This window comes from Coffea arabica, chromosome 11c, assembly GCF_036785885.1.
Source record: "Coffea arabica cultivar ET-39 chromosome 11c, Coffea Arabica ET-39 HiFi, whole genome shotgun sequence".
In the NCBI taxonomy this organism is placed as follows: domain Eukaryota; kingdom Viridiplantae; phylum Streptophyta; class Magnoliopsida; order Gentianales; family Rubiaceae; genus Coffea; species Coffea arabica.
In genome coordinates, this window is record NC_092330.1 from 45,541,693 (window position 1) to 45,563,684 (window position 21,992).

The following is a 21,992-nucleotide window of genomic DNA, read 5'->3' on the forward strand; positions in this document are numbered from 1 at the left end:
ATATAATTAAATATGTTGATTTTTTAGATAATGAAGAGGAAGCAGAAGATGTTGATTTAGAAACATTTCAGCGTCGAAACTTTTTTAATGATGAAGATGATGATTGGCATTAAATGTTCAAATGGTAATTGGTATAGAATTATTTGTACTCTTTTATTTTTATTTTTAAGATTTGTATCAGTTGGTGTGATGAAACTAATATGATTTTATACTTTTATCACTTGTCAGTGATTCATATAATGGTCTTGGATGATGATGATGACTTGTCAAGATGGCTTTTTTTGAAGCTTTGTTGTCCCAGAATTATGAAGAAGATTATAGAAGCTTCAGAAATTGGACTCGTTTGGACCTTTTGATTGTTTTCTAGACTTGTATTTTTTTTTGTTAATTTTAATATTTAGACAATTGGACATGTAAGTTTCATAACTATGTTAATTGTGTGTGTTAATTGTTGGATATTGCTCTTATATTTATTGTGGTTCAGCATTTATATCTTATTCTATGCATAGGTGTGTGTGTCTATATATATATATATATATATATATATATATTTATTTATTTATTTATTTATTGAACCCCGGTTGAACCGGTCCGACCGGTTGAATCTCGACCCTTTCACCTCACCGGTTCGATTGACGGTCCGGGTTTGAAAACATTGGGAGGAAGTGAATGCATCAAGAATGCAACTCCTTTTTGAGAAACGATTAAGCACAGTGATGTCAAAGAGGAAGGGCGCATTGTGATTCCAAAGGTACAGTCAGTACTGATGGCAGTAGTATTTCCTTATTCACTAAATATAATACTACTATATGTTCTTGTTCGTGTCCCCTACGCGCGTATGATGGCAGTATATATGATAATAATTAGCTGTATGCATGCCTGTTTCTACGACAAAAATAAACCAACCCGCACTTGACAACTTCTTCCTAAATTTCATTGGATTTTTTCTTAATTCTTTTCCGAACATTTCCGAACATTTCTGCCACACGTGCTGATCGGCAGTTGTTGGCACGCTAATTCTGGCCACAGGCCGAGGCGGAAAAGTACATGCCCGCCTTGGAATCAAAGGAAGGCCTCTACGTCTTCATGGATGACATGGTTGGAGTCAGGAATTGGATGTTTAGATACAGGTTACTTCCTTTAATTTCCAAAAGAAAATGCATGGATGTGATTCATTGCCAATGTATGGAAGGCCTCAAGTATTGAAACTTCAGCAAATTACAGTCTGCATCACATTGGCTTCAAAGAATTTTGTACTCATTAATATTTAATTATGTCTCCAAACAGATATTGGCCCAACAATTCAAGTGGTTCTCGAGAACGCAGGTACGTTGAGCTATTAACCTCATGATTGCAAGTTTTAGTTGCAAGTGCTAGTAATTACTCCATCATTTCGTACCTGTACCTGTATATACGTACGTACACACACACACACACATATATACATATACTATATGTGTGTGTGTGTGTGTGTGTAAATAGACAGACAGACACACACACACACACATGCATGAAATTGATGGCGTAATTGTCAAAGTACTTGCTACATGCGGTGTTGAAAATTTTCAGGTGAACTTATAAAAGCTTATGGATTGCAAGTAGGGGACTTCAGTATTGCATTGCAAGATTACAAGTAGGATTACAAGAGAATATATTGCATTGCATTGCATTGGAAAAGATTTTGTGGGTGGACAGGTGTCGAAATCCTATCGGGTGGGTGGTGGATTGAGATGGATGGACATAGGCAAAGCTACGAGCGGTTGGGCTGCCAGTTTCCCTGCTTCCTTATCCGTTAACCATTCCTATTTGGCAGCTCTCTCTCCTCTCCACTGCGGCTTTCAGCTTCCAAGATGGCCACCGTCTCTGCAACCTCGCTCAATTTCAGGCCTTTAACCACTTCTCCGCCTCTCGGTCGAATGGACCAGGTAAATTTCAAAATGTACCAACAAATAATAATAATAATAATAATAATAAAAAAGATTCTTGCTTTCCTATAAAGTTTCAGTGTGAAATATGTCATTCTTGTTGATGAGTAGTACAAAAATGTATACTACACGTACATGGGCAGACGGGACGGGCTAATTAATGGGTCATGCTTCAATGCTATTTATTTATACCATATGCTGTGGGATCTTTCTCTATGGCCTTAGCTGAATGAATCAGTGTTGGGGGGGTTTTGCAGCTGTGAGCTTTGGTCATCCAAAACACTAAATTAGTGTAGCGGTTACGTAAAGTGCATACGGTTCTTTCTATACACTGGTGGTGCCTGATGCAGATTTAAGCTAGCTAGCGCACACAATCTGATGCACGAAATTTTGACCCACAAACTTTGATCTGAATGGTTCTAGCATTTTGCACAGATAAGCAGACAGGCGTCATCTGTCCGGATGATTGGCGCTGCCTGCACTAAGAACATCACCTTCCCATCTCTCAGAACCTCTCGATTTCAAGTCTCTTGCATGGTATTACTACTAATTTGTAGATTTGGCGCGTGCATTTTTTTGTCTGCTTGTAATTAAAGACTTTGCACGCACGTGCTGCTAATCAAGGCTACTGCTTGTGGAATTTTGTCAGGCCAAGCCAGATACAGTGCAGAAAGTCTGTGACATTGTAAGGAAGCAATTGGCCTTGCCTGCTGAAACTGAGCTCACTCCAGATTCTACTTTTGCTTCTCTCGGGGCTGATTCTCTTGACACGGTACATATGTGCATACATGCAGGCAGCTCATCTGTGTCCTTTCTGATTTGAGTTTTTTTTTGCTCGCAAGTTGATGATCATGTGATCATCATCCTGCACTCTTCCGGTGCGACTGTATTTTTAACTCGAGACGTTCTGATGTAATCAACGGTGGTCGGATTCAGGTGGAAATCGTCATGGGTTTGGAAGAGGAATTTGGAATAAATGTGGAGGATGAAAATTCTGAAAACATTACAACTATCGAGGACGCAGCCGATTTGATAGAAAAGCTCGTCCAACTCAACTCAAGCCATCGGATTTAACTGCATGTCTTTCCGGACAAACAGAGCAACCAGCTAGCGAGTATATTAAGGTCTTAAAAGAGTGTTCTTCTCTTCTTGATATTCATTAGCGATCGCAATGTGACTTTATGCTGACTTTGTCCCCCTCGTTAATTTATTTGCATTATTGGTTCATTTGAAATTTTGATGTTTTTTCTAGTTCCTGGTGTTTGAAATCATGGGTTTGTTACAATGCTCCTAGGATTTCATTTCACCATTCAGTCATATTCCTCCTATGTTGTAATGTTTTCTGATGATAATTAATCCTTCCTCTCCACTTGGGATCCTCGGTGACATTTTTTCTATGGCAACCCAATGCCACCTATAATATTGTGCCAAGTGTCCTGTTATTATTTACACTTGTGTTAAACCAAACAAAGTTGAATTATTAGAAAATTAAAGTGTAAATAATAACAGGACACTTGGTGCAATATTATAGGTGGCATTGGATTGGCATAGAAAAAATGTCACCGAGAATCCCAAGTGCTTCCTCTCCAGCCCATTAAAAAGTGAGCGAGTACTTGGCAAGAAACCCTATGCCAGCAATTATTTGTGACGTCCTAGGTCCTTTGCCCTTTTAGAGTTTTAGTATTCGAAATAGTCCCTCAACTATATTTACATGGCCAAATTAGTCCTTATTTGACCGATTCATCCAATTTATTAATTTTCTGCACCAACAAACAAAGCCAAAATAGAAAAAATCCAGCCATAGCCCTTATAAAAACGTAGGTACAGATATTTGTCAAGAAATTGGCAATAAAATTAACCACATGGAAAGAAAAAAAATCGAATTTCTTTTATCTTTATTTCTTAATTAAAAGAGTAATCATTAATGTTAGCAAATCTTTATTCCAGCTTTTTGCATATTCCTGCTATGTTGTTTTCTCTTCCCTCCATTTAATGGATTGAGTTGGATCTATATGATTTTCTTTTTTTTTTTTTGGGCATTGACTCCATTTTTCTTCATAAGAAGCTCTATTTTTTTTTCTCTATATTACTCAATTTCATTGTCAATTTCTCGATAAATATTTTTTATTCTGTTGTTTTATATGGGCAATGATGGGATTTCCTATTTCACTCCTGATCGTCAATTCATAACATTGATAAATTAGGTTGATCAACCAAATAAGGATCAAACAAACCACATAAATATAGTTGACGGACTATTTCAGTCTAAGTAACATAGTTGAGAGACTAAATTAGCTCATAATAAAATTCAAGACTATTTTGGCTTTATCAAAATAGTCGAGGGACTAAATTAGCTCCCAATAATATTTATGGACTATTTTAACTATAACAAAATAGTTCAGGGGTAAATTGGTGTTTTGCCCATAGTATTAATTATGGTACCCCGTTGCAACTCGTGATTGTGCTGGTACCTTATCAAAACAATTAAACCTCACTTGGATCTTCGGAGGATCGCATGTTGTCTAGGTGTAAATCGATTCTGGGTCCACTCTAAATTGGTTGGTTTGAATGGAGTGGGATCTAGGTTAATTTTAATTGGATTTTTATAACGAGTATTCATTGGATGCTTTTTAAAGACATGCAACCTATTATGTAAGTGCATACACTAATAATAATTGTCCAACCTTACATTTATAAGCTTTCTCTATTTAATTTTATATTTTTAAATATTAGGGATTTTTTTTAATTGTGCACTTGTTAACTCATCTAAAAGCCTGTATGGAAGTCTACTTTTTTAGCAAGTTTGTATTATACTAGTTTTTTAATAACTCTTGCTATAGTAACCCCAAAAAATTTATCAAAGTTTTTAACCTATACACTTAAAATATCCGAAAAAAAAAATTCCCATTCCCATTTCTTCTTCTTCCTCCCCCACCACCACCTCTGCCGCCAGTTCCGATGCCGATCACCTCTTCCGGTGCCAGTCTTCTTTTTTTTCTCCTTTTTCCCTTTTTCCCTCTCCCCCTTCCCTTTTCCCTTTGGCCGATCTGGTCGCGAGACCAAATCGCACCGGAGGAGGGTGAGGGTGGCGGGGGAAGGGAAGGAGAGGGGGAGAAGGAAAATTGCCCAAAAAAAAAAAAATCATTTCGCTGCTTCATCTGCCAGCAAGAGCAAGAAGAGGAGAGGGAGAGGGAAAATGTGAAAAAAAAAGAAAGAAATCAGGCATGGTGAGAATCGGGAAGGGGAACAGGGGAGGGGGAAGGGGCAGAGGGGGTGGCAGGGGGAGGGGTGGCGGGCAAAGGGGGAGGGAAGGGATGGTGGGCAGAGAGCAGTGGCGGGGAAAAGGAGAGGAAAGGGGTGGCAGGGGAGGGAGAGGAGGGAGAGGAGAAAAGCAAAAAAAAAAAAAAAGTTTGTATGTGTTTGCAGAGGCAGTTTCAGGAGAGGGAACAGGAGAGGGGGAAGGGGAAAGTAAGAAGGAAAAGAAAAAAGAAAGAAAAAGAAAAAGAAAAAAAATTTTCATCTTACAAAAGTTTTTCTACAACTTCTACAGTGATCTACAGTAAAATTTTATACAAACACCCAAAAAACTCACCTTCCAAACAGGCCCTAAATTTCACATAATCTACCATGGAACACTAACAATTATTATCATTCATTACATTTATACATTTTTTCTAATTAATATTAATTAGTGTTTAAGGCACACTCGATACGTGTGCAATAATAAATAAATATCTAAAAAATTTTAAAAATATTTGTTGAAATTATTTTTTATGAGATTTGGTTTTATATTTTTATAATAAATATGGAAATTTGAAATTTACATAAATAAAATATACAAATAGACTATTATTTGACAGTGGGTAGTTATAAAAAAAAAAGAAGTAAAAGTACATATGATGGCAAGTAAGAAAGACAAAGATAAATATGCCAGTAGGTAAGAGAGGCAAAAGTAAATATAATAGTGGATAGTCATACTTAAAGGATAATTTAGAAAGATCATAAGATGACAACTTTTCATTTACACCAAAAGTCTCCCCATCCCTTTATGTATGGTATAAATAGAGATAAAAAGTAAATTTGAAATTACTCAAAATTAACACTAAATTGATATTAACTACCTACATAGAGCAAAACACCAATTGTTTTTTCTTATCCTTCTTAAACCAAATAAATAATCATGATTACTTGTGAAAAAGGCTTAAAGGAAGCATCAAATCTATCAATGATCTCTAGGTTGATCAATGGTTTAAAATTGAGTAGGTACGATAAAGGTAAGAGAAATATGGTGTTTTCTCCAAAAATTTATATGGCGTTTAGTTGAAGCACACACAAAAATGGTTTCCAACCAATCAATCCAGTCATTCCCAAAATGTAATAAAAACTAAAATTTAAATACCCATAATCTAAGGGCTAAAAACTGAGATTAGTTTATAAATCCTAATCTAAGGGCTATTTATTTGACATCACACATACAAACTTCATTATGACAAAATAATAATGGAGAAAAACTTTGTGATGTTGTCATTTATACCTTCACCAGCAGTGAATTCAAAATCTCACAAATTAGAGCAGCCTTTTTTATTATCAATGTCATTAGAACTTTCTATTAGCCCAAAATGGAAAAAAAATTTTGGGTAAAGAAAGAAATGAAAACGATAGCTAGTAACAAATAAAGCTATTTGTACCTTTTAAAGCCCAGCAACAGAGAAAATGAGTGACTGATAATGTTCTCTATTTGTTCAACAATTAATCACCTATAAAAAGTAAGCAACAATCAATCTTAGTGCATTAGTTATGAAAAAAAGAAAAAAAAAGGGAATAAGGGAGGAAGGTAGTGGCGGTGAGAGAGGGAAGAGGCTCAATGCCATTAGTTTTGGAAAAAGAAGAAGAAAAAAAAAAGAGATAAGGAAGCAAGGCAGTAGCGTCAAGAGGAAAGAAGAGATGAAGTAGGGTATTGTATGTTGTGTTGTGTTGTGTTGTGTTGGTGAGATAAAAGATATTTTGGTGAAGGAAGTGAAGCATGTATAAAAGTCAAGATGAGGCCAGAGAAAAGAAAAGGGAAAAAAATGGAAAGAATAGGGAGTAAGAAGTAAGGGGATAGTAGTGTTGGAAAAAAAAGAAAAAATAGATAGTTAAGAATAAAAAGATAGTTAGATTTTGTGTCTCGTTGGGGAGAGAGATATTTTGGCTCATTTTGAACCCAAAAGAAAAAAATAAACAGAGTGAAAAAAGAAATGAGGGATGTGCCGCTTGTCAAAAAAAAGGTATTACACATGTCAAGAGGAGAGACTGCAATGGTATCTCATCTTCTCTTTCTATCTTGTACACTAGAGGTATCTTGGGGAAGTTTAGTTAAACATAGAACAATAAATCTTTTGGTAAATATAGGAGAAAATTTGAGCATCAAAACAATTTAAAATTTGCTATGAAGAGAAATTCCGTTTATGAAGTTAGTCCCCTATTTATCGTGATTTGGACAAAGATTTTTGAACCAGTACTATGTGTGCATAATAATACCAAAAAAAGGAGAAATAATAAGTATACTACATTAATTTAATAATAGCATAGTTTTAATTGTGACTAAACCAAAAGTAGTCATAATACTTCTAGCAGTTTAATAATTAGAAAAAGTGTAGAAAGTTGTCAAGATCCATCGCAATTTTCAACATCAATAAAACATACAAATTTGCACATTTTTCTAACCTTTTCAAGACATACAAACTTACACATTTTTTTTTGTCTTTTTTAGAGAAAAAACGAGTTGTTAATCCATCAATTTAAATCATTTTTAATAGCATTACAAACATGTGATAACATTATCTGCCAAACAGCTTGAGAATACAAATAGCGACATCAGATAAAAATATGAACTGCCATGTTTGCAAATGTACATGTACAAATTCGAAACCAACCATTTGTTTGATCGTAAAAATGTCTTCTTAATCAATATTGAATCTTTTAACAATTTTTTTGTCGATTTACACTCTAGGCTAAAAGTCTCATTTTTTACTTCCACCACCAATTACAATTCCTTAACAATAGCAATCAAACTAGCTACTTGAGTTTATAAAAATTTTTCAACTCCTTCAACCAAATAGTCATGATATATCCAGTTCCACATCTAGTTTATATTATCAATAGGGACAATAAAAATGATAAAAATACAAATTCATAGAACCAACTTAAGCAAATGATTTTAAAATATAAATTTACACTTATTTTCTTCTCAAATTATCATACCATGAAAATAAACCACCTATCATGGATACAAGTTAGTAACAAAAAATGAAGAGATTATATGAAATATTTTATTCATATCCTAAATTGCTAGCCCAAACAATTCCTTTACATATCATCCTTCTCATATAGTAAATAACCATTTTTCACTATTAAGAAACTTTAAATAAATCAAAATATGGAAATATAATTGTCTATCTATAAATTAAGAGATTTTGATTAATTTTAAATTTAACGGATCTCTCTACTTCCTTCATAGTCATCATTCACCTTGGATCTTTACTTGTCAAATTCTTCCTCCTCCATCCTAGCACTATCAATCTATTATCAAATAACAATTTTAATAAATTAAAATTAAAATTGGAATGAACATCAGTTGAGGAAAAATTGTTATCTTCCCTCATCCACTCTAACAACATAAATCATTCATTTAGTTAATTATGGAAAAATTGGAAAAAAATGCATCAGCTAATTCAATAGAGAAAAAACAAGAGTAAATGATCAAGGTGAAGGGAAAAAAGAAAAAAGTACAGAGTGAAAATTGAACGTGCAAGTGATAGTGTAGATGAGGATGAGGATTCTTGTGGTTGTCTTTTGCTAGAAAGAAAAGGGGAAATGAGGGGAAAAAGAAAGCCAAAAGAAAAAGGGAAAATAATAAAGATAGCTTTCTCAAATGATTAATGAACCACATGTCAAAGTAGATGGGAGCCACTTGATAGCTATAGAGACTATTATAGTAATCTCACTTCTTCTTGTATAATAGGTAGATAAGAAGAAAAGAGGTTCAGTTATTTGCCTCCTTTCCTACCACATGACTTTTGACAAGTGGCATGACTCTAATATTTTTTATCACTTGCATATATTTTTTTTTGTCCCTTGGTTCATGTCAAACCAAACAAGTCTTTATGTTGTTCTTTCTAAGCATAATGGGTTTTCTACTTATTATATAAGAAGATATGAGGACTTACTATAACACCCTAATTTTTTAACACGTGGCATAGATCTCATTTGAAAAAATTTTGTTTTTGTTTCCATTTTTTATTTTCTCACTTCTACCTTGATGGATCAAGACAGAAAATCTACTATATGGGTTACAACAGAAGATTTTCACTGCATGTTATTTTGTTTAACCATATAAACTTCTATTCCTTTTATGTGTTGCCTAATTTATGACTATATGATCAAATTTTACAAATTAATGAAAAAATTTTAGTTATTGTACATTGGTTAATTATATTTAACCAGTAACTCACCCAACTCTTACATTTAAACAATTCATTTATATGATTGATTAAAGTCTCTTTTCCTGTTACACAATTATAAATCATTTTTCAAAGTTGTACAGAAAATCAATTTTCTTTCTTCCCAATTGTACGTAATTGTGTACTTGCTTTATTGCCCTCGTTCATTAGCCTCAAGATTAGTGATGAATTTGGTAGATATTTTTTTACCTATTTCCCATAATCGTAACAGGGTTCTTCACTTTCGCTTAAAAGAAATTGCAAACTCAATTGACTACTTTTGGTTTAATTACAATTAAAGCTATGTTGCTATTGAATTGGTAATGCATTTATAGTGTATTTATTTTCTCTCCCTTTTTGGTATCATCGTGTCACATAATAAGATTCAAAATTCTTTATCCAAATGACAATAATTAGGAGGTTAATTTCATTCCTTATAAAATGTGGGAAAGGGGAAGTGGCTAATTTTATAGATGGAATATCTCTTCATAACAAATTTTAATTGTTTTGATGCTTAATTTTTTTCCTGTATTATATTTATTATATACTAAAAAGATATATTGCTATGTGTTTGATTAAGTTATTAGAGACCCAAGCTGTGCCTCGCACAGCCAAGGTACCTCTAGTTCATTATACTTGAGGGATGTTAGAAAGGAGAACAAACCAGTTAACAATGAAAATTCTGAAGTACCAACAAACAAAAAGCGACATCAGCACGAGTACTATTAGTATGTGGTTGTGGTATAGATCAAAACATATCCATCCAGCGCTGAAGGACCGGAATCCAAATCCAAAGTGGATTTTAAGCATCGACGAGTTTGGACCCAAACTCCAAACGGTCCACAGCTGTAAATCCTATGTGGTTGACTAATTGGGTGCACCTGTTGTTACCAATCTATAGCTGATTCGGATTGATGATGTGTACGGTTCAGATTCAGTTCTCCATTCCCTGCCTTCCGTTGTCACCTTTTTTTTTTTTTTTTTTTCATTTATTTATTTTCTGGACGCTCCGGGTCCCCATCGTAGCCATATTCAGTACATCCTTTTCTTAAGTTTTGGGCTGGGGTTCGGCCTTTCCCCAAATTAGACTTCTTTGCTGATTCAACTTTCAGCAACTTAAATCCGAGTGTATGTGTATATTCAACATTTACGGATCAAATCAGATTCGAAGAATTTCAAAATAAATTCTCATCGGATCTGGGAGAAAAATTAATCGATCGCTAGTAAATCTCTGTTTTTTTTTTTTCCCTTCCCCGAGCCCTAATTTAAGGAGATGGGAGTTGGGGGGGAGGTGGGGGAACTTCTCGCTTTTATCTAATTACCTGATTTTCCTGGGCTTTGAAATTGTTTACACGATCAAGGATCTGTTCTTGTTTTCTTACGTTTATATGGTATACATATTGTATTGATTGAGTCATAAATTAGTTTCCTAACCGGCCACCTCCCTATGCTAGTTGTTGTATCGGATTTGAGTCAAAGTCAAATAACCCCCTTAGGCTGCTCCTCCTTAGTTGAGATGGAAGAATGTGAATCCCAACTGTCTCCCACAGTTTACGACCTCGACGTCGAAGAAGGTGAGATCTCTGATTCTGCTTCTTCTGTTGAGGAAATTAGCGCTGAGGCTTTCAGCAAGAAAGACCGCTTCCCTGCCGCCGCCGCCGTCCTCCCCGATTCGGACTCCTCCGCCGCTCCTCCTCCGCCTCCCCCTCCCAAGGATGTAAATGTCAATCCAGCCAATAGTAATAATTCCTCCAATAATTACCATAACAGTATCAATAATCATAACGCTAATCAAAATCAAAAGCCTAGGGTTTGGACGATGAGGGATCTATATAAGTATCAGCTTTCCAGGAATTATTCGGCTGGCCTATACAATCTGGCTTGGGCTTCCGCCGTCCAGAACAAGCCTTTGGACGAGATTTTAGTCATGGAGTTCCCCAAAGCTTCTTCTGATAACAATGCCAGCAATTCTAATTTGAAGCGGGATGGGTCGGATAATAGCAGCAGCAGCAGCAACAACCACAACCACCACGACTACCACCACCACGTCGCTAACAAGAATTCTAGCAGTATTGATGACAGCAAGGACGGGGTTTCTGCTGCTTCCCCGAGTGAGAAGCATGTCATTCAAGTGGACGAGAAGGAGGAGGGGGAGTTGGAAGAAGGGGAAATTGATATGGATTCTGAGATGGGTGAAACTGATGGGGATGTGAGCAAGGAGAATCTATCCGGGGCTGTCAAGGATAAAGAGGCTGTCTTGGAGAAGCAGGTTGATTTGCTTAGAAAAGGGTTTGAGAGTGTGACTGCGAACGAGGCTGAAAAGTAAGTTTATTGACAAATTTGGAGCTAAGTTGATTTCCATCAATTTGTGATTCAGCCCAGGTTAATGTGTTTGAAAAAAAAAATTCTTTTCTTTTTTCCTTTTTCGATTTTTATTCTAGATCATTTGGTGAAGTATCATCCAGAGTGCAAAACCTATTGGACAGTATGCGGGAAATAGCTGAGAACAACATCTTGACTACAAAAGATGTTCTTGTGCAACTCGTGATTACTGCTATTAAGACTCTGAATGCTGTAAGATTTCAAATGATTCCTTAGGATTGCTTTTTTCACTATCAATGTCAATGTGAATTATCTGTTAGAGGAACCATCATTTAGCTCCAAGCACAGTTTCTGGTTCCTTTTGTGTTCTAGTGGCTGAACCTTTTAGTTGTCAGGTCTTCTGCTCCATGGATCTTAATAAGAAGGAATACAGCAAGGACATTATGTCAAGGTGGTACTTGCATCTACTTGTTGTCTTCGTTTCCTTTTTTTCCCAGTTGTTGTCTCGAAAGGGGATTAGTTGTGCTGAATAATTTTCTGCATCTGTTGACAGGTTGTTAGCTCATGTGTCAAGCCAAAAGTATCTGTTCTCAGCTGAACAGTTGAAAGAGGTGGTTTTAGTTACTAATGTCTGATTGTTTTTTTTTTGGGGGTGGGGGGTGGGGGGTGGGGGATGGTGGTGGTGGTGGTGGTGTTTCATAGTTATGGTAACTTATAATGCTGTCTGTTGTTGCAGATAGAAGCTATGACTTCTCTTCTGGATTCGTCATCGGAAACTTTGAGTTCTATGGATGCTAATAGGAATAATGAAATGCGAGAATTAAGGGTGGTTTCCAAGAATGATCTGGATAGTTCTGCGGAAAATATGAAAAGAGTGCCGGAAAAAGTGTTTAATGCAGATTCCATTTCTGTTGAGTCATCTGATCAGCCTGTGCCACCAGCATTGCTAGAATATGGAAAATCGGGAGTAGCTAATTCTAAGTATAAAGGTTTGTCTCTTCCTTTGCTGGACCTTCACAAGGACCACGATGCTGATAGTCTTCCTTCACCAACTCAAGGAGCACCGTCTTGTTTGCCCATCGTAAAGGGGTTTTCAGTGGGACATGGGTTGTTGAAACCGGAGTGGCCTGTTCCTAGAGTAGCTCTTGAGAGAGAGAATGTCCCAATGCATCCTTATGAAACTGATGCTGTTAAGGCTGTTTCTTCCTATCAGCAGAAGTTTGGCGGAAGTTCGTTTCTTATGAATGACAGGCTTCCAAGCCCAACTCCTTCTGAAGATGGTGATGGTGGGGATGGTGACATTAGTGGGGAGGTCTCTAGCTCTTCTAGCATGGATGTGAAGCCTGTGGACACATCAATGGTGGGGCAGCTCACTGCTTCTGATGCTCCCAAGATTGGCATTCTTACGGGACAAGGACTTGCAAATTTGTTGAATGCTCCCTCCTTGAGTTCAGGGCCAAGTTCTTCAATGAAAACCTCATCTGCAAAAAGTAGAGATCCTAGGCTTCGATTGGCTAATTCTGATGTCGCTTCTTTGGATCGGCTTTTGCCTGTAGTCAATGGAGAACCTAAGGTGGAGCCTGTTGGGGGCATGATAAGTTCAAGAAAGCAGAAGACAATTGAAGAACAGGTTATGGATGGTCCTGCTTTAAAAAGGCAAAGAAATGAGCAAACTGATTCCTCAGTTGTGAAAAGTGTGCAGACGGTGAGTGGAACTGGTGGTTGGTTGGAGGATAGAGGTACAGCTGGTTTAGGGGCAACAAATAGAAGCCATGCGCTGAATAGCAGCGGAAATGATCCTATGAGGCCTGAATATGCTGTAACTCCACTCAGTTCTGGAAGCAGTTTGGCCAATGTAACAGTCAATGGAAACAAGAATCTGCCGCTGACTAATCCTGGTGCAACAGCTTCATTGCATTCTCTTTTGAAGGATATTGCTGTAAACCCATCTATATGGATGAACATAATTAAGATGGAACAACAAAAATCTGCTGATCCTACTAGAAGTACAAGTCAGCCTACATGCTCAAATTCCATTAATGGGTCAGTGAATGCAGTTGTTTCTAAACCCCGGGACCTTGGCCAACGAGCAGCAGGGACATTCCAGGTGACTTCACAAACAGCTTCAGTGGTAAGCTTGTCATTTTATTGATAGTGGGAAATTTTTACTCTGTTGTCAGTATTTTCCTTTCCTGTACTCAATTGATATCCTTGAGACTGGTCTGCTTTTCCGAATTGTTTGATTGGCATGGGTGAGTTGGGTGAAATTTTCCTTTTGAAGTCTTCAACGTTGTTGTTGAGGATTCTTGTAATTTCATTTGAAAAATGACTGGTCACATAGAATCTTACAGTTGATTCTACGATATATAAACTATTTTTAGGTTTTATTTTTGTTGAGAAAATTGAAAATTTTCATGTGAAAACATTTGTGAAAATACTCCTAATAATCAGCTTGTTTACTTCCTGTTTCTCACTGCCTTGTGATCTTTTCAGAATAGTTAATGCCTTATGAACTTGCAGGCAGAACCAGGTAAAGTTCGCATGAAACCTCGTGATCCCCGTCGTGTTCTTCACAATAACACGCTTCAAAAAGGCGGGAGCATGGAATTTGATCAATCTCAAACCAAAAGCAGTACATCAAGCAATCCAGAGATGGTTGGTAACATAAATTTCCAGATACAAGATGATCAGCTTGACAGAAGGGTTGTGCCTTCTAATTCCATTGTTCAACCAGATATTGCTCAGCAGTTCACAAAAAATTTGAAAAATATTGCTGATATTGTTTCTGTTTCTCAAGCAACTTCATCTCAACCTGCCCTTCCTCAAATATCTTTGTCACAACCTTCTCAAGCTTATCAAGGTAGGACAGAGACGATTGGAATGCTGGAGTCAGGCAAACCGCAAAGTGGGCCTGGCTTGTCATCCAAAGAAGTTTCTATGGGTTCCTCTCGACCACAGAACAACTGGGATGATGTTGAGCATCTCTTTGAGGGATTCGATGACCAGCAAAAAGCTGCCATCCATAGAGAGAGAGCTAGAAGAATGCAAGAGCAGAGGAAAATGTTTGCTGGACGGAAACTCTGCCTGGTCTTGGATCTGGATCATACTCTCCTAAATTCAGCGAAGGCATGAAAACTTTTGGCTTTTAAGTTGAATTTTTTGTCCTTATGCTAGAAGCACATTATTGAGTGGTCATCATTATCTCTTAACTTTTGCGTTCAGTTTGTCGAAGTGGATCCAATGCATGATGAGATATTGAGGAAAAAGGAGGAGCAAGACCGTGAAAAACCACACAGGCATTTATTCCGGTTTCCTCACATGGGAATGTGGACTAAATTGCGGCCTGGGATCTGGAATTTTTTGGAAAAGGTAACAGAGGCTAACAATATATCTGGTATAGGATGTGATTTGTGGGATGTTAATCTTTCTGCTTGTCTCTTAGGCTAGTAAGCTGTACGAGCTGCATCTCTACACGATGGGAAACAAGCTGTATGCCACAGAGATGGCAAAATTGCTTGATCCAAAAGGGGAGTTGTTTGCTGGCCGAGTCATTTCCAGAGGGGATGATGGGGATCTTTTGGATGGTGATGAAAGGGTTCCTAAGAGCAAGGATTTGGAAGGGGTTATGGGTATGGAGTCATCTGTTGTCATTATAGATGATTCTTTGCGAGTCTGGCCGCATAATAAGTTAAACTTGATAGTTGTTGAAAGGTAGATGAAAACGTTTTTGTTCTTATGTATAAAGTATATTACTTAATATGTTTCCTGTCTAATATCCTTGTTTTTTGCAGGTATATTTTCTTTCCATGTAGTCGGCGCCAATTTGGGCTTCCTGGTCCTTCTCTTCTTGAGATCGATCACGATGAGAGATCAGAAGATGGGACGCTGGCATCTTCTTTGGCAGTAAGATGTGATTTTGTGCGGTTTAGATTATGTGGATTATTACCTTTCCATTTCCTAATTGCTTTTTAATATTGTGAATTTGTTAGGTTATTGAGAGAATACATGAAATATTTTTCGCACATCAGTCCTTAGATGAAGCTGATGTTAGAAACATCTTAGCCTCAGAGCAGAGGAAGATTTTGGCTGGTTGTCGGATTGTATTTAGTAGGGTATTTCCAGTTGGTGAAGCCAATCCACACTTACATCCTCTTTGGCAGACAGCTGAACAGTTTGGGGCTGTGTGCACCAACTCCATAGATGAACAGGTCACCCATGTTGTTGCCAACTCACTTGGAACGGATAAGGTAAACCTCTTCTTGTGGGAACTAAATGCATAAAATCCTTTGGAGAGAAGATTGTATTGGTCCGGACATCACATATTTGGTTTTCTAAAGGATTTGGGGATTGTTTTTAGGCTTGTTCTTGGTTTTTTATCTGAACCAAGCTCTGCGAGTTCAAGTCAAGTAGATTAATCTTTTACTAACACCTAATTCTCATCCTTAAAGAGGCAAGCTAAACCCCAACCGAAACAAGATAGCATGTAGTGAAAATAGTTCAAGTTTGGATCAACCTTGCCTCAATTTTTGTGAACCTGCAAGGTAGTTTTGTACGCGATTCGAGTTAGGAAGGTCCTATCTTTCTAGGACTATATCGGATGTTTCTTTAGGATTTGTGCTATTTTAATGTGTGGGAGGTGCTGTCCATGGATAATTATGAAATCTAAATCAGAAACTTGTTGTAACAGGTAAATTGGGCGCTTTCGTCTGGGAGATTTGTCGTGCATCCTGGCTGGTGAGAATCTTCTGGTCAATTTCATAGGTACTTCCGTTTTTTCAGTAGTAATGGTTACATGGAGATTAAATAATATCATATTTCAGGGTTGAAGCATCAGCTTTACTTTACCGCAGAGCAAATGAGAAGGATTTTGCTATTAAACCATAAATCATCCACATCACAATCCTTCCCTCGGGTAACAACTGACCGTAACTTATAGCGTCTGATTGAAGTTATGATGACCATCAATCGGTTCTAACGTCTGGATGCCAAATGACCTGTGGAACACAGGAACAGCAACTGCATTATGGATGATGACCTTGAGAGAGCTGTTGCTCGACCTGGCTGTCTATTGAGCAATGGAAATGACCCAAGATTGATGGTTGGTTTTACCTGGCTGCCTGCCCGAAAAATTCCTCAAAGCACCTTCCTAAAAATATGGAAAATCTAACTAAAATCATACAATGCAGATGCATAAAATCTTTATGAAACTGACTAATTGACATACCCGGTGATCTTAAATAAGGGATCCAACCAAAAGAATTGGCAAATTCGTTGGAAGGATTTAATTACTGGTCTTCCCGGTGAATCCAAAGAAAAGGAACCATATGCTAACATTTTAATGAGAGTTTGCCCATGTTTAAAGAGTTAATTTCGTGAGCTGGTTAGCTTAGTTAATAATTCGATATAGTTATTGATTTGGACGAAGTGAACATTCTTCTTTTGGCCGGCATACGCCTGTTGTTTCTGGCTTTTGTTGTGTTTTTTTTGGTGCTGTAATTGTGAGAAACAAAAACTGCATCCAAGTTATGGAGAAACAGGGATGTGGGGGCGTTTGAAATTTTAGTGCTGTCAAGGGGTGCTCTGGCATTGAAGAGGTTCCCTGCTAAGGTGCCCTGCTTAGTGAGGGAAGAATGTGATGTCTAATTAGAGTTTTATGACTGCCTTGGGAGGCTTGGTTACGATGGCAATTGTACCGCACGTAGTGTTTCTAAAGATGGGACAAGCTGCTGCACGCACTGAAGCTGAAAGCGGCAGGGTTTCATAGCCCTCAGAAGCGACTTATGATCTCAACAACATACCTTGACTCGTGTTGATAATTGGAGTTGAATCCATCCAAACGTTTTCTTTAAAACAACAATGGAGGAAGTTCTTTGATCGCTGTTGACAAAAGTTGCTCCAATGGTAACTTGCCTCCAAACTGGATTTCCATAGATCCAAAATTGAGTCGTTGAGGTCTCCAAGCCCGCAGTATTTCTGCACTATTACGATTCTACTTTTGGACTAAATGATCTGGAGACCCAAAAAAAAAAAGAAGTCATTTTGGCCTGAACTCTCGAGCTGGTATTAAAAATCACATTGCTGTGCAAGTAAATAAGTTGCGCAAGTTAAGGATCACGGTGGCCTTTTAATTGATTCTGAAGAAAATTGATGAATAAATCTAGGTTTTTTGGGCTTCCAAATAATGATGCTTAGTTAGTGGTCGTATTACAATTGTACGATACACCGGTTGTATGTAAACTACTAAAAAGTATTCATATTTTGTATATTTTAAAAATATTCATTCCTTTTACATCACCTTATAAAATACGTAATAAACTTTCTACGTAATATTCTTCAATTTTAAAAAAAAATTAAAATTTATGTATCACAAGGGACACATCTTTCCAATTGTACAAGGAATTGCATTAATATATTTTGAATTGAAAGAAAAATATATATATAACATAGCAAGGTGATAAAAATTTTTAAAAAAATTTAATGTCTGACACACAAGAATAAGAGTTAACGATGGTATTAACATAGCAATATTTTTAAAAATTAAAGTAATTTTATCCCTATTTTTAATTTTACAAATTTTTTAATTTATTCACACTATGCATGTGCGAATTGATATATACATAATTTATTTTGACTCGCAGTCTTGAAAAAAAAAATGCAAATAACAGTGGTGAAAAAAATTACATATAACAGAAGTATGTATTATATTTGATATTATACCCGTCCTGTATTTTTTTTTTTCTAACCATGATATCCTCCCCCGATGGAATTGGCATAATGGACGCTGTAAATAATACTTGAATCACCCGTTTGGTGCGTTGAGGCAATAACGGATCCCAGAATCCAGGATCAATCGGTGCGAAAAAATTGTTGTTTGCATTTATTAGTGTGTTGATACAAACGTTCCTAGTTGTTCTCGTCGGACTAATTTTACCAACTGAATCATTCTAAATTGGGATTTGACTGTGATTGATCTACAATTTTCAATTTGTCAGCAAATTGGCGGGACTGATAGGAAGAAAGAATAGGGAATTTCAATGTCTCCGTTAGGGTAGATATAAATCTGTATTTTAATTGATTAAATGCGTAAGCCTAATATCTTGCCTTGAATTAAGAATTTGCGCAACCAAAGGGAGTAAGTTGCCAGCATAAGACTTCAAACTAAAATACAAAAGAAGAAAGAAGGAAAAAAAAAGCCTCACGGCAAAGGAATCTCAATAATAAATACCATACAGAAATCCAAAACAAGAAGAATATTACTAGTACTTTTGTTAGGAGGAGTTGAAGGCCGTACCATATACAATAGTGTTTTAAGTCGTCTTTTCGGAGGAGACTCTTTTTTTTTATTTATTTATTAAAAGAAAATATAAATTTTAGAGTTGAGAGAAGATGGAGAAGGAGGGCGGCGATCGGGCTGCTTCCGACGACTCACGGTGGTTGGAGAAGAACGGCAGCAGCTATCGTAATCGCTCTCATCACCATCAGTCTCAATGGCTGCAGTCCACTTTAGCAGGTACCCAGTTGTACAAAATTTTTTTTTAAAAATTTTCTTTTTGGCCTCATGTTTATTACCTGTATATATATATATATATATATGCTTGTGCTCGGGGCAAAATTTGTGATGCAAATAAGCAAAGGGGTTTCAATTCAATTTATAGCGGATTTACTAAGCCCTTGAACTGTTTCCATTGAGTAGAGTCTGCTCATATTATGCACATTAGCAGCATGCATGGTTTCTGATCGGTTGTTGGAGTTCCGAATCCCCTTAACTTACTGCCCTGTTACCAAAGAAGAAGAAGAAGAAGAATAGATGAGCGGGGCGTCGAATACTTTATAAAAATACAAAAAAAAAAAAAAAAAGAGAGAGAGAGAGATGGTGATGAGGGTAAAATCGCATCTCTAGCAAGAACATATTTGGTGGCAAGATATATAATCTAATCTGATTCTCACGGCCGGTAATGAGTGGCAAGTAGTACGGGCGAAAGTGACGAATTGTTCATGGCAGCATGATCGATGCTGCAGTTGCTAGCCAATGGTGAGGTGACGGCTTTGGTTCGGAGGTGCATGTATTCGGGGGTTAGTAAGTAATAGAGTTTTTGTACAGTATGTACGTCGAAGCTTTACAAGTTCTGGCTATTGCTTGATGAAGGCGCACAACGTATTTACGTACCCTCCCTTTTTGGTTTCTTTAAACATTTGTTCGAATCTTGACGTGCAGAATTGGAGAGGAAGATACAGAAGATTTTGGAGCTCGTAGAAGACGACGGAGATACGTTTGCTCAAAGGGCTGAAATGTACTACAAGAAGAGACCGGAACTCATCGGAGTGGTGGAAGACCTCCGGAAATCCTACATTTCCTTAGCCAATAAATATGACATCCTGAGATCTGAATCCCTTTGCGCTTCTTCCAATTCCTTCAGGCTACAATCATCGCTCCCGCCCTCAGCCGTGCTAGCACTACAGCTTCACGAAGCTGAAGCTGTAAACAAAGGAATAATCACCAGTCCAAAAAATACTTCTGGTCAAGATGAGGATCACGTTCGCACTAGTACGACATCTTCTGAGTTGCTGGAGGCACGGACCCTGAGTAACTCGGGCCACAGCTCGATGACGCCTGGGGATGCATGTGATGAGGAGTTGATCAGGAGGAGGGATAAAGGAGATGGAGGAGGAAATCGCAAGGTCTGCAAGATTAATGGGGGCTTTGATGATTCCAGAAGGGATAGGGACGGGGATATGTGGAACAAAATGAGGCAGTCGGTGTCGGAATTGATAGATGATAACTTGAGCCAGCAGGCTGAGCTGATAAGGAGAAATAACGAGAAAACAGAATCCATCAAGAGACTCGGCCCTCGCATCAATCAGCTCCAGAATGAAAACAAACGCTTGAAAGAATTACTTGCTCAGCAGCAGCAGCAGCAGCATAAGAACACCGCTGACGATCGCGACCGTGATTGCAAGCACAATCGCTCTCACTTGTCCAAATTGAAGGGTTTGGTCTTCCGGAAAAATGCGTGACCACTTCTCTCATTCGATTATTCCCCTGACCGACCAAGTTATTTACTGACTTTTCAATTTTCTTATGCTGATAGAGCGAAATGAAATGAATGAGCATGCGGTGCTTCCACTTGTTTCCATTTTAATTATACATCTTTTGGATTGATTTCGATTGTACAGGCGTAAGGGTCAATTGACTCTTTCTTTTTTTTTTTTTTTTCCTGGGACTCACAACAATGGTGAATGATAACGTAGTAATTATTTGTTACCCTGAGATGTTAATTGGTGATGTCCATTACCGCGCACCTGCGAGCCACTTATTCCTCTGATATTTATTCTATATATATGTTCCCCTTTCCAGCCGTCTGAGTTATTTGCCAAAATCTTTTTTTTGTGAAAAATGTACTGTGAATTAAAAAGTAAATATATTTTTAAATTATTTTTTTTATTTTACGTATATCAAATTATTACAGTAACTTTTTATTTTTAAAAAATTCTAGAAACACCAATCCAAAGTGAATATTGTCGGCTCCAACTCCAAGATTCAATTTTTTATTGATTGCCAACGACGTATACCACCATTGATGACACAGCCAATCTATTCTTTTCCAGGTGCTTTCAATTTTCCCATCGGAGAAACCGTCGCAAACTGATGGTTCGAAGGAAATCTCTTTTCGTCATTGTACCTCTTTGAAACTCTAATGTACGGTGTTGGCATTCAACTACGGAGCAAACAACTGTTAAAACATCAAGTATACAAAGAAAAATCCTATACAAGATCCAATCCAAATCTAATTATTAGATACCATCTTTTATCTCTCAAAAACTCTCTCTCACCCCCATGTATAAAGTTACATGTCGTCCTTATGTACCATTTTATAGCATGCCAACCCCTCACTTATTTATAAATTATATTATTTGACTAATATCTAAATAATAATAAAAAATAACTGCTAATTCCTAATCTGATACAGAATAGGAAATAATTCATAATTTCTAAACTCATATCAATAGAAAATTCTTTAACTACTATTTCAAGTAATTAAAATTAATTAAAAAATTAGTTACTTGCACCTAAAATAAAAATTTTGATTAAAATAAATTAAGTCAATTTCCTAATAAATATCTATTTTGACGAATATTTCTTTTAGCGATAATTTGTCTTTAACTACCAAATAATATAGTACTAAATTACAAATCCGAATTAATACTAACACCTAATTGATTCAATCGGCAAAAGACCTTGTGTATTTACCCAAAGTCTCCATCG

General features: G+C 37.0%; 3 protein-coding genes and 1 long non-coding RNA gene across 8 annotated transcripts; all 4 read left to right on the forward strand.

The window, feature by feature from the left end:
* The first annotated feature begins 25 nt into the window (after window positions 1-25).
* LOC113722405 (uncharacterized) lies at window positions 26-497 on the forward strand. The gene is made up of 2 exons (XR_003456714.2): window positions 26-124; window positions 229-497. It is a non-coding gene; the product is annotated as an uncharacterized lncRNA (long non-coding RNA).
* Window positions 498-1,759: 1,262 nt separating this feature from the next.
* LOC140016402 (acyl carrier protein 1, chloroplastic-like) lies at window positions 1,760-3,159 on the forward strand. 3 transcript variants are annotated; one of them, XM_072069912.1, is made up of 4 exons: window positions 1,762-1,925; window positions 2,349-2,462; window positions 2,575-2,697; window positions 2,862-3,159. In XM_072069912.1, the coding sequence occupies exons 1-4, from the start codon at window positions 1,851-1,853 to the stop codon at window positions 2,997-2,999; spliced, it is 450 nt and encodes a 149-aa protein (XP_071926013.1). In that variant the 5' UTR covers window positions 1,762-1,850; the 3' UTR covers window positions 3,000-3,159. The 3 variants fall into 3 exon arrangements, with proteins under 3 accessions (XP_071926015.1, XP_071926013.1, XP_071926014.1); XM_072069913.1 differs by having other exon boundaries at window positions 1,767-1,925; window positions 2,361-2,462; XM_072069914.1 differs by lacking the exon at window positions 2,349-2,462 and having other exon boundaries at window positions 1,760-1,925.
* Window positions 3,160-10,425: 7,266 nt separating this feature from the next.
* Window positions 10,426-17,406, forward strand: LOC113717670 (RNA polymerase II C-terminal domain phosphatase-like 3). 3 transcript variants are annotated; one of them, XM_027242449.2, is made up of 13 exons: window positions 10,426-11,728; window positions 11,848-11,980; window positions 12,124-12,179; window positions 12,282-12,339; window positions 12,465-13,835; window positions 14,249-14,854; window positions 14,951-15,097; window positions 15,171-15,439; window positions 15,520-15,631; window positions 15,718-15,975; window positions 16,416-16,462; window positions 16,549-16,640; window positions 16,736-17,285. In XM_027242449.2, the coding sequence occupies exons 1-12, from the start codon at window positions 10,854-10,856 to the stop codon at window positions 16,610-16,612; spliced, it is 3,996 nt and encodes a 1,331-aa protein (XP_027098250.2). In that variant the 5' UTR covers window positions 10,426-10,853; the 3' UTR covers window positions 16,613-16,640; window positions 16,736-17,285. The 3 variants fall into 3 exon arrangements, with proteins under 3 accessions (XP_027098250.2, XP_071926294.1, XP_027098249.2); XM_027242448.2 differs by having other exon boundaries at window positions 10,429-11,728; window positions 12,465-13,859; window positions 16,736-17,406; XM_072070193.1 differs by having other exon boundaries at window positions 12,465-13,859; window positions 16,549-17,406.
* A 1,578-nt stretch (window positions 17,407-18,984) lies between these two features.
* On the forward strand, window positions 18,985-20,868 carry LOC113718662 (uncharacterized). The gene is made up of 2 exons (XM_027243553.2): window positions 18,985-19,238; window positions 19,944-20,868. The coding sequence occupies exons 1-2, from the start codon at window positions 19,115-19,117 to the stop codon at window positions 20,741-20,743; spliced, it is 924 nt and encodes a 307-aa protein (XP_027099354.2). The 5' UTR covers window positions 18,985-19,114; the 3' UTR covers window positions 20,744-20,868.
* The last annotated feature ends 1,124 nt before the right edge of the window (window positions 20,869-21,992 follow it).

Excerpts from the sequence above, each read along its gene's own strand:
- LOC140016402 (XM_072069912.1), top strand. The coding sequence starts at position 1,851 with ATGGCCACCGTCTCTGCAACCTCGCTCAATTTCAGGCCTTTAACCACT. Across the intron at positions 1,926-2,348 it reads CTCTCGGTCGAATGGACCAG|CATTTTGCACAGATAAGCAG; the intron begins GTAAATTTCAAA and ends GAATGGTTCTAG. Across the intron at positions 2,698-2,861 it reads GGGCTGATTCTCTTGACACG|GTGGAAATCGTCATGGGTTT; the intron begins GTACATATGTGC and ends GGTCGGATTCAG.
- LOC113718662 (XM_027243553.2), top strand. The coding sequence starts at position 19,115 with ATGGAGAAGGAGGGCGGCGATCGGGCTGCTTCCGACGACTCACGGTGG. Across the intron at positions 19,239-19,943 it reads GCTGCAGTCCACTTTAGCAG|AATTGGAGAGGAAGATACAG; the intron begins GTACCCAGTTGT and ends CTTGACGTGCAG.
- LOC113717670 (XM_072070193.1), top strand. The coding sequence starts at position 10,854 with ATGCTAGTTGTTGTATCGGATTTGAGTCAAAGTCAAATAACCCCCTTA. Across the intron at positions 14,855-14,950 it reads CTCTCCTAAATTCAGCGAAG|TTTGTCGAAGTGGATCCAAT; the intron begins GCATGAAAACTT and ends TTTTGCGTTCAG. Across the intron at positions 15,440-15,519 it reads AACTTGATAGTTGTTGAAAG|GTATATTTTCTTTCCATGTA; the intron begins GTAGATGAAAAC and ends TGTTTTTTGCAG.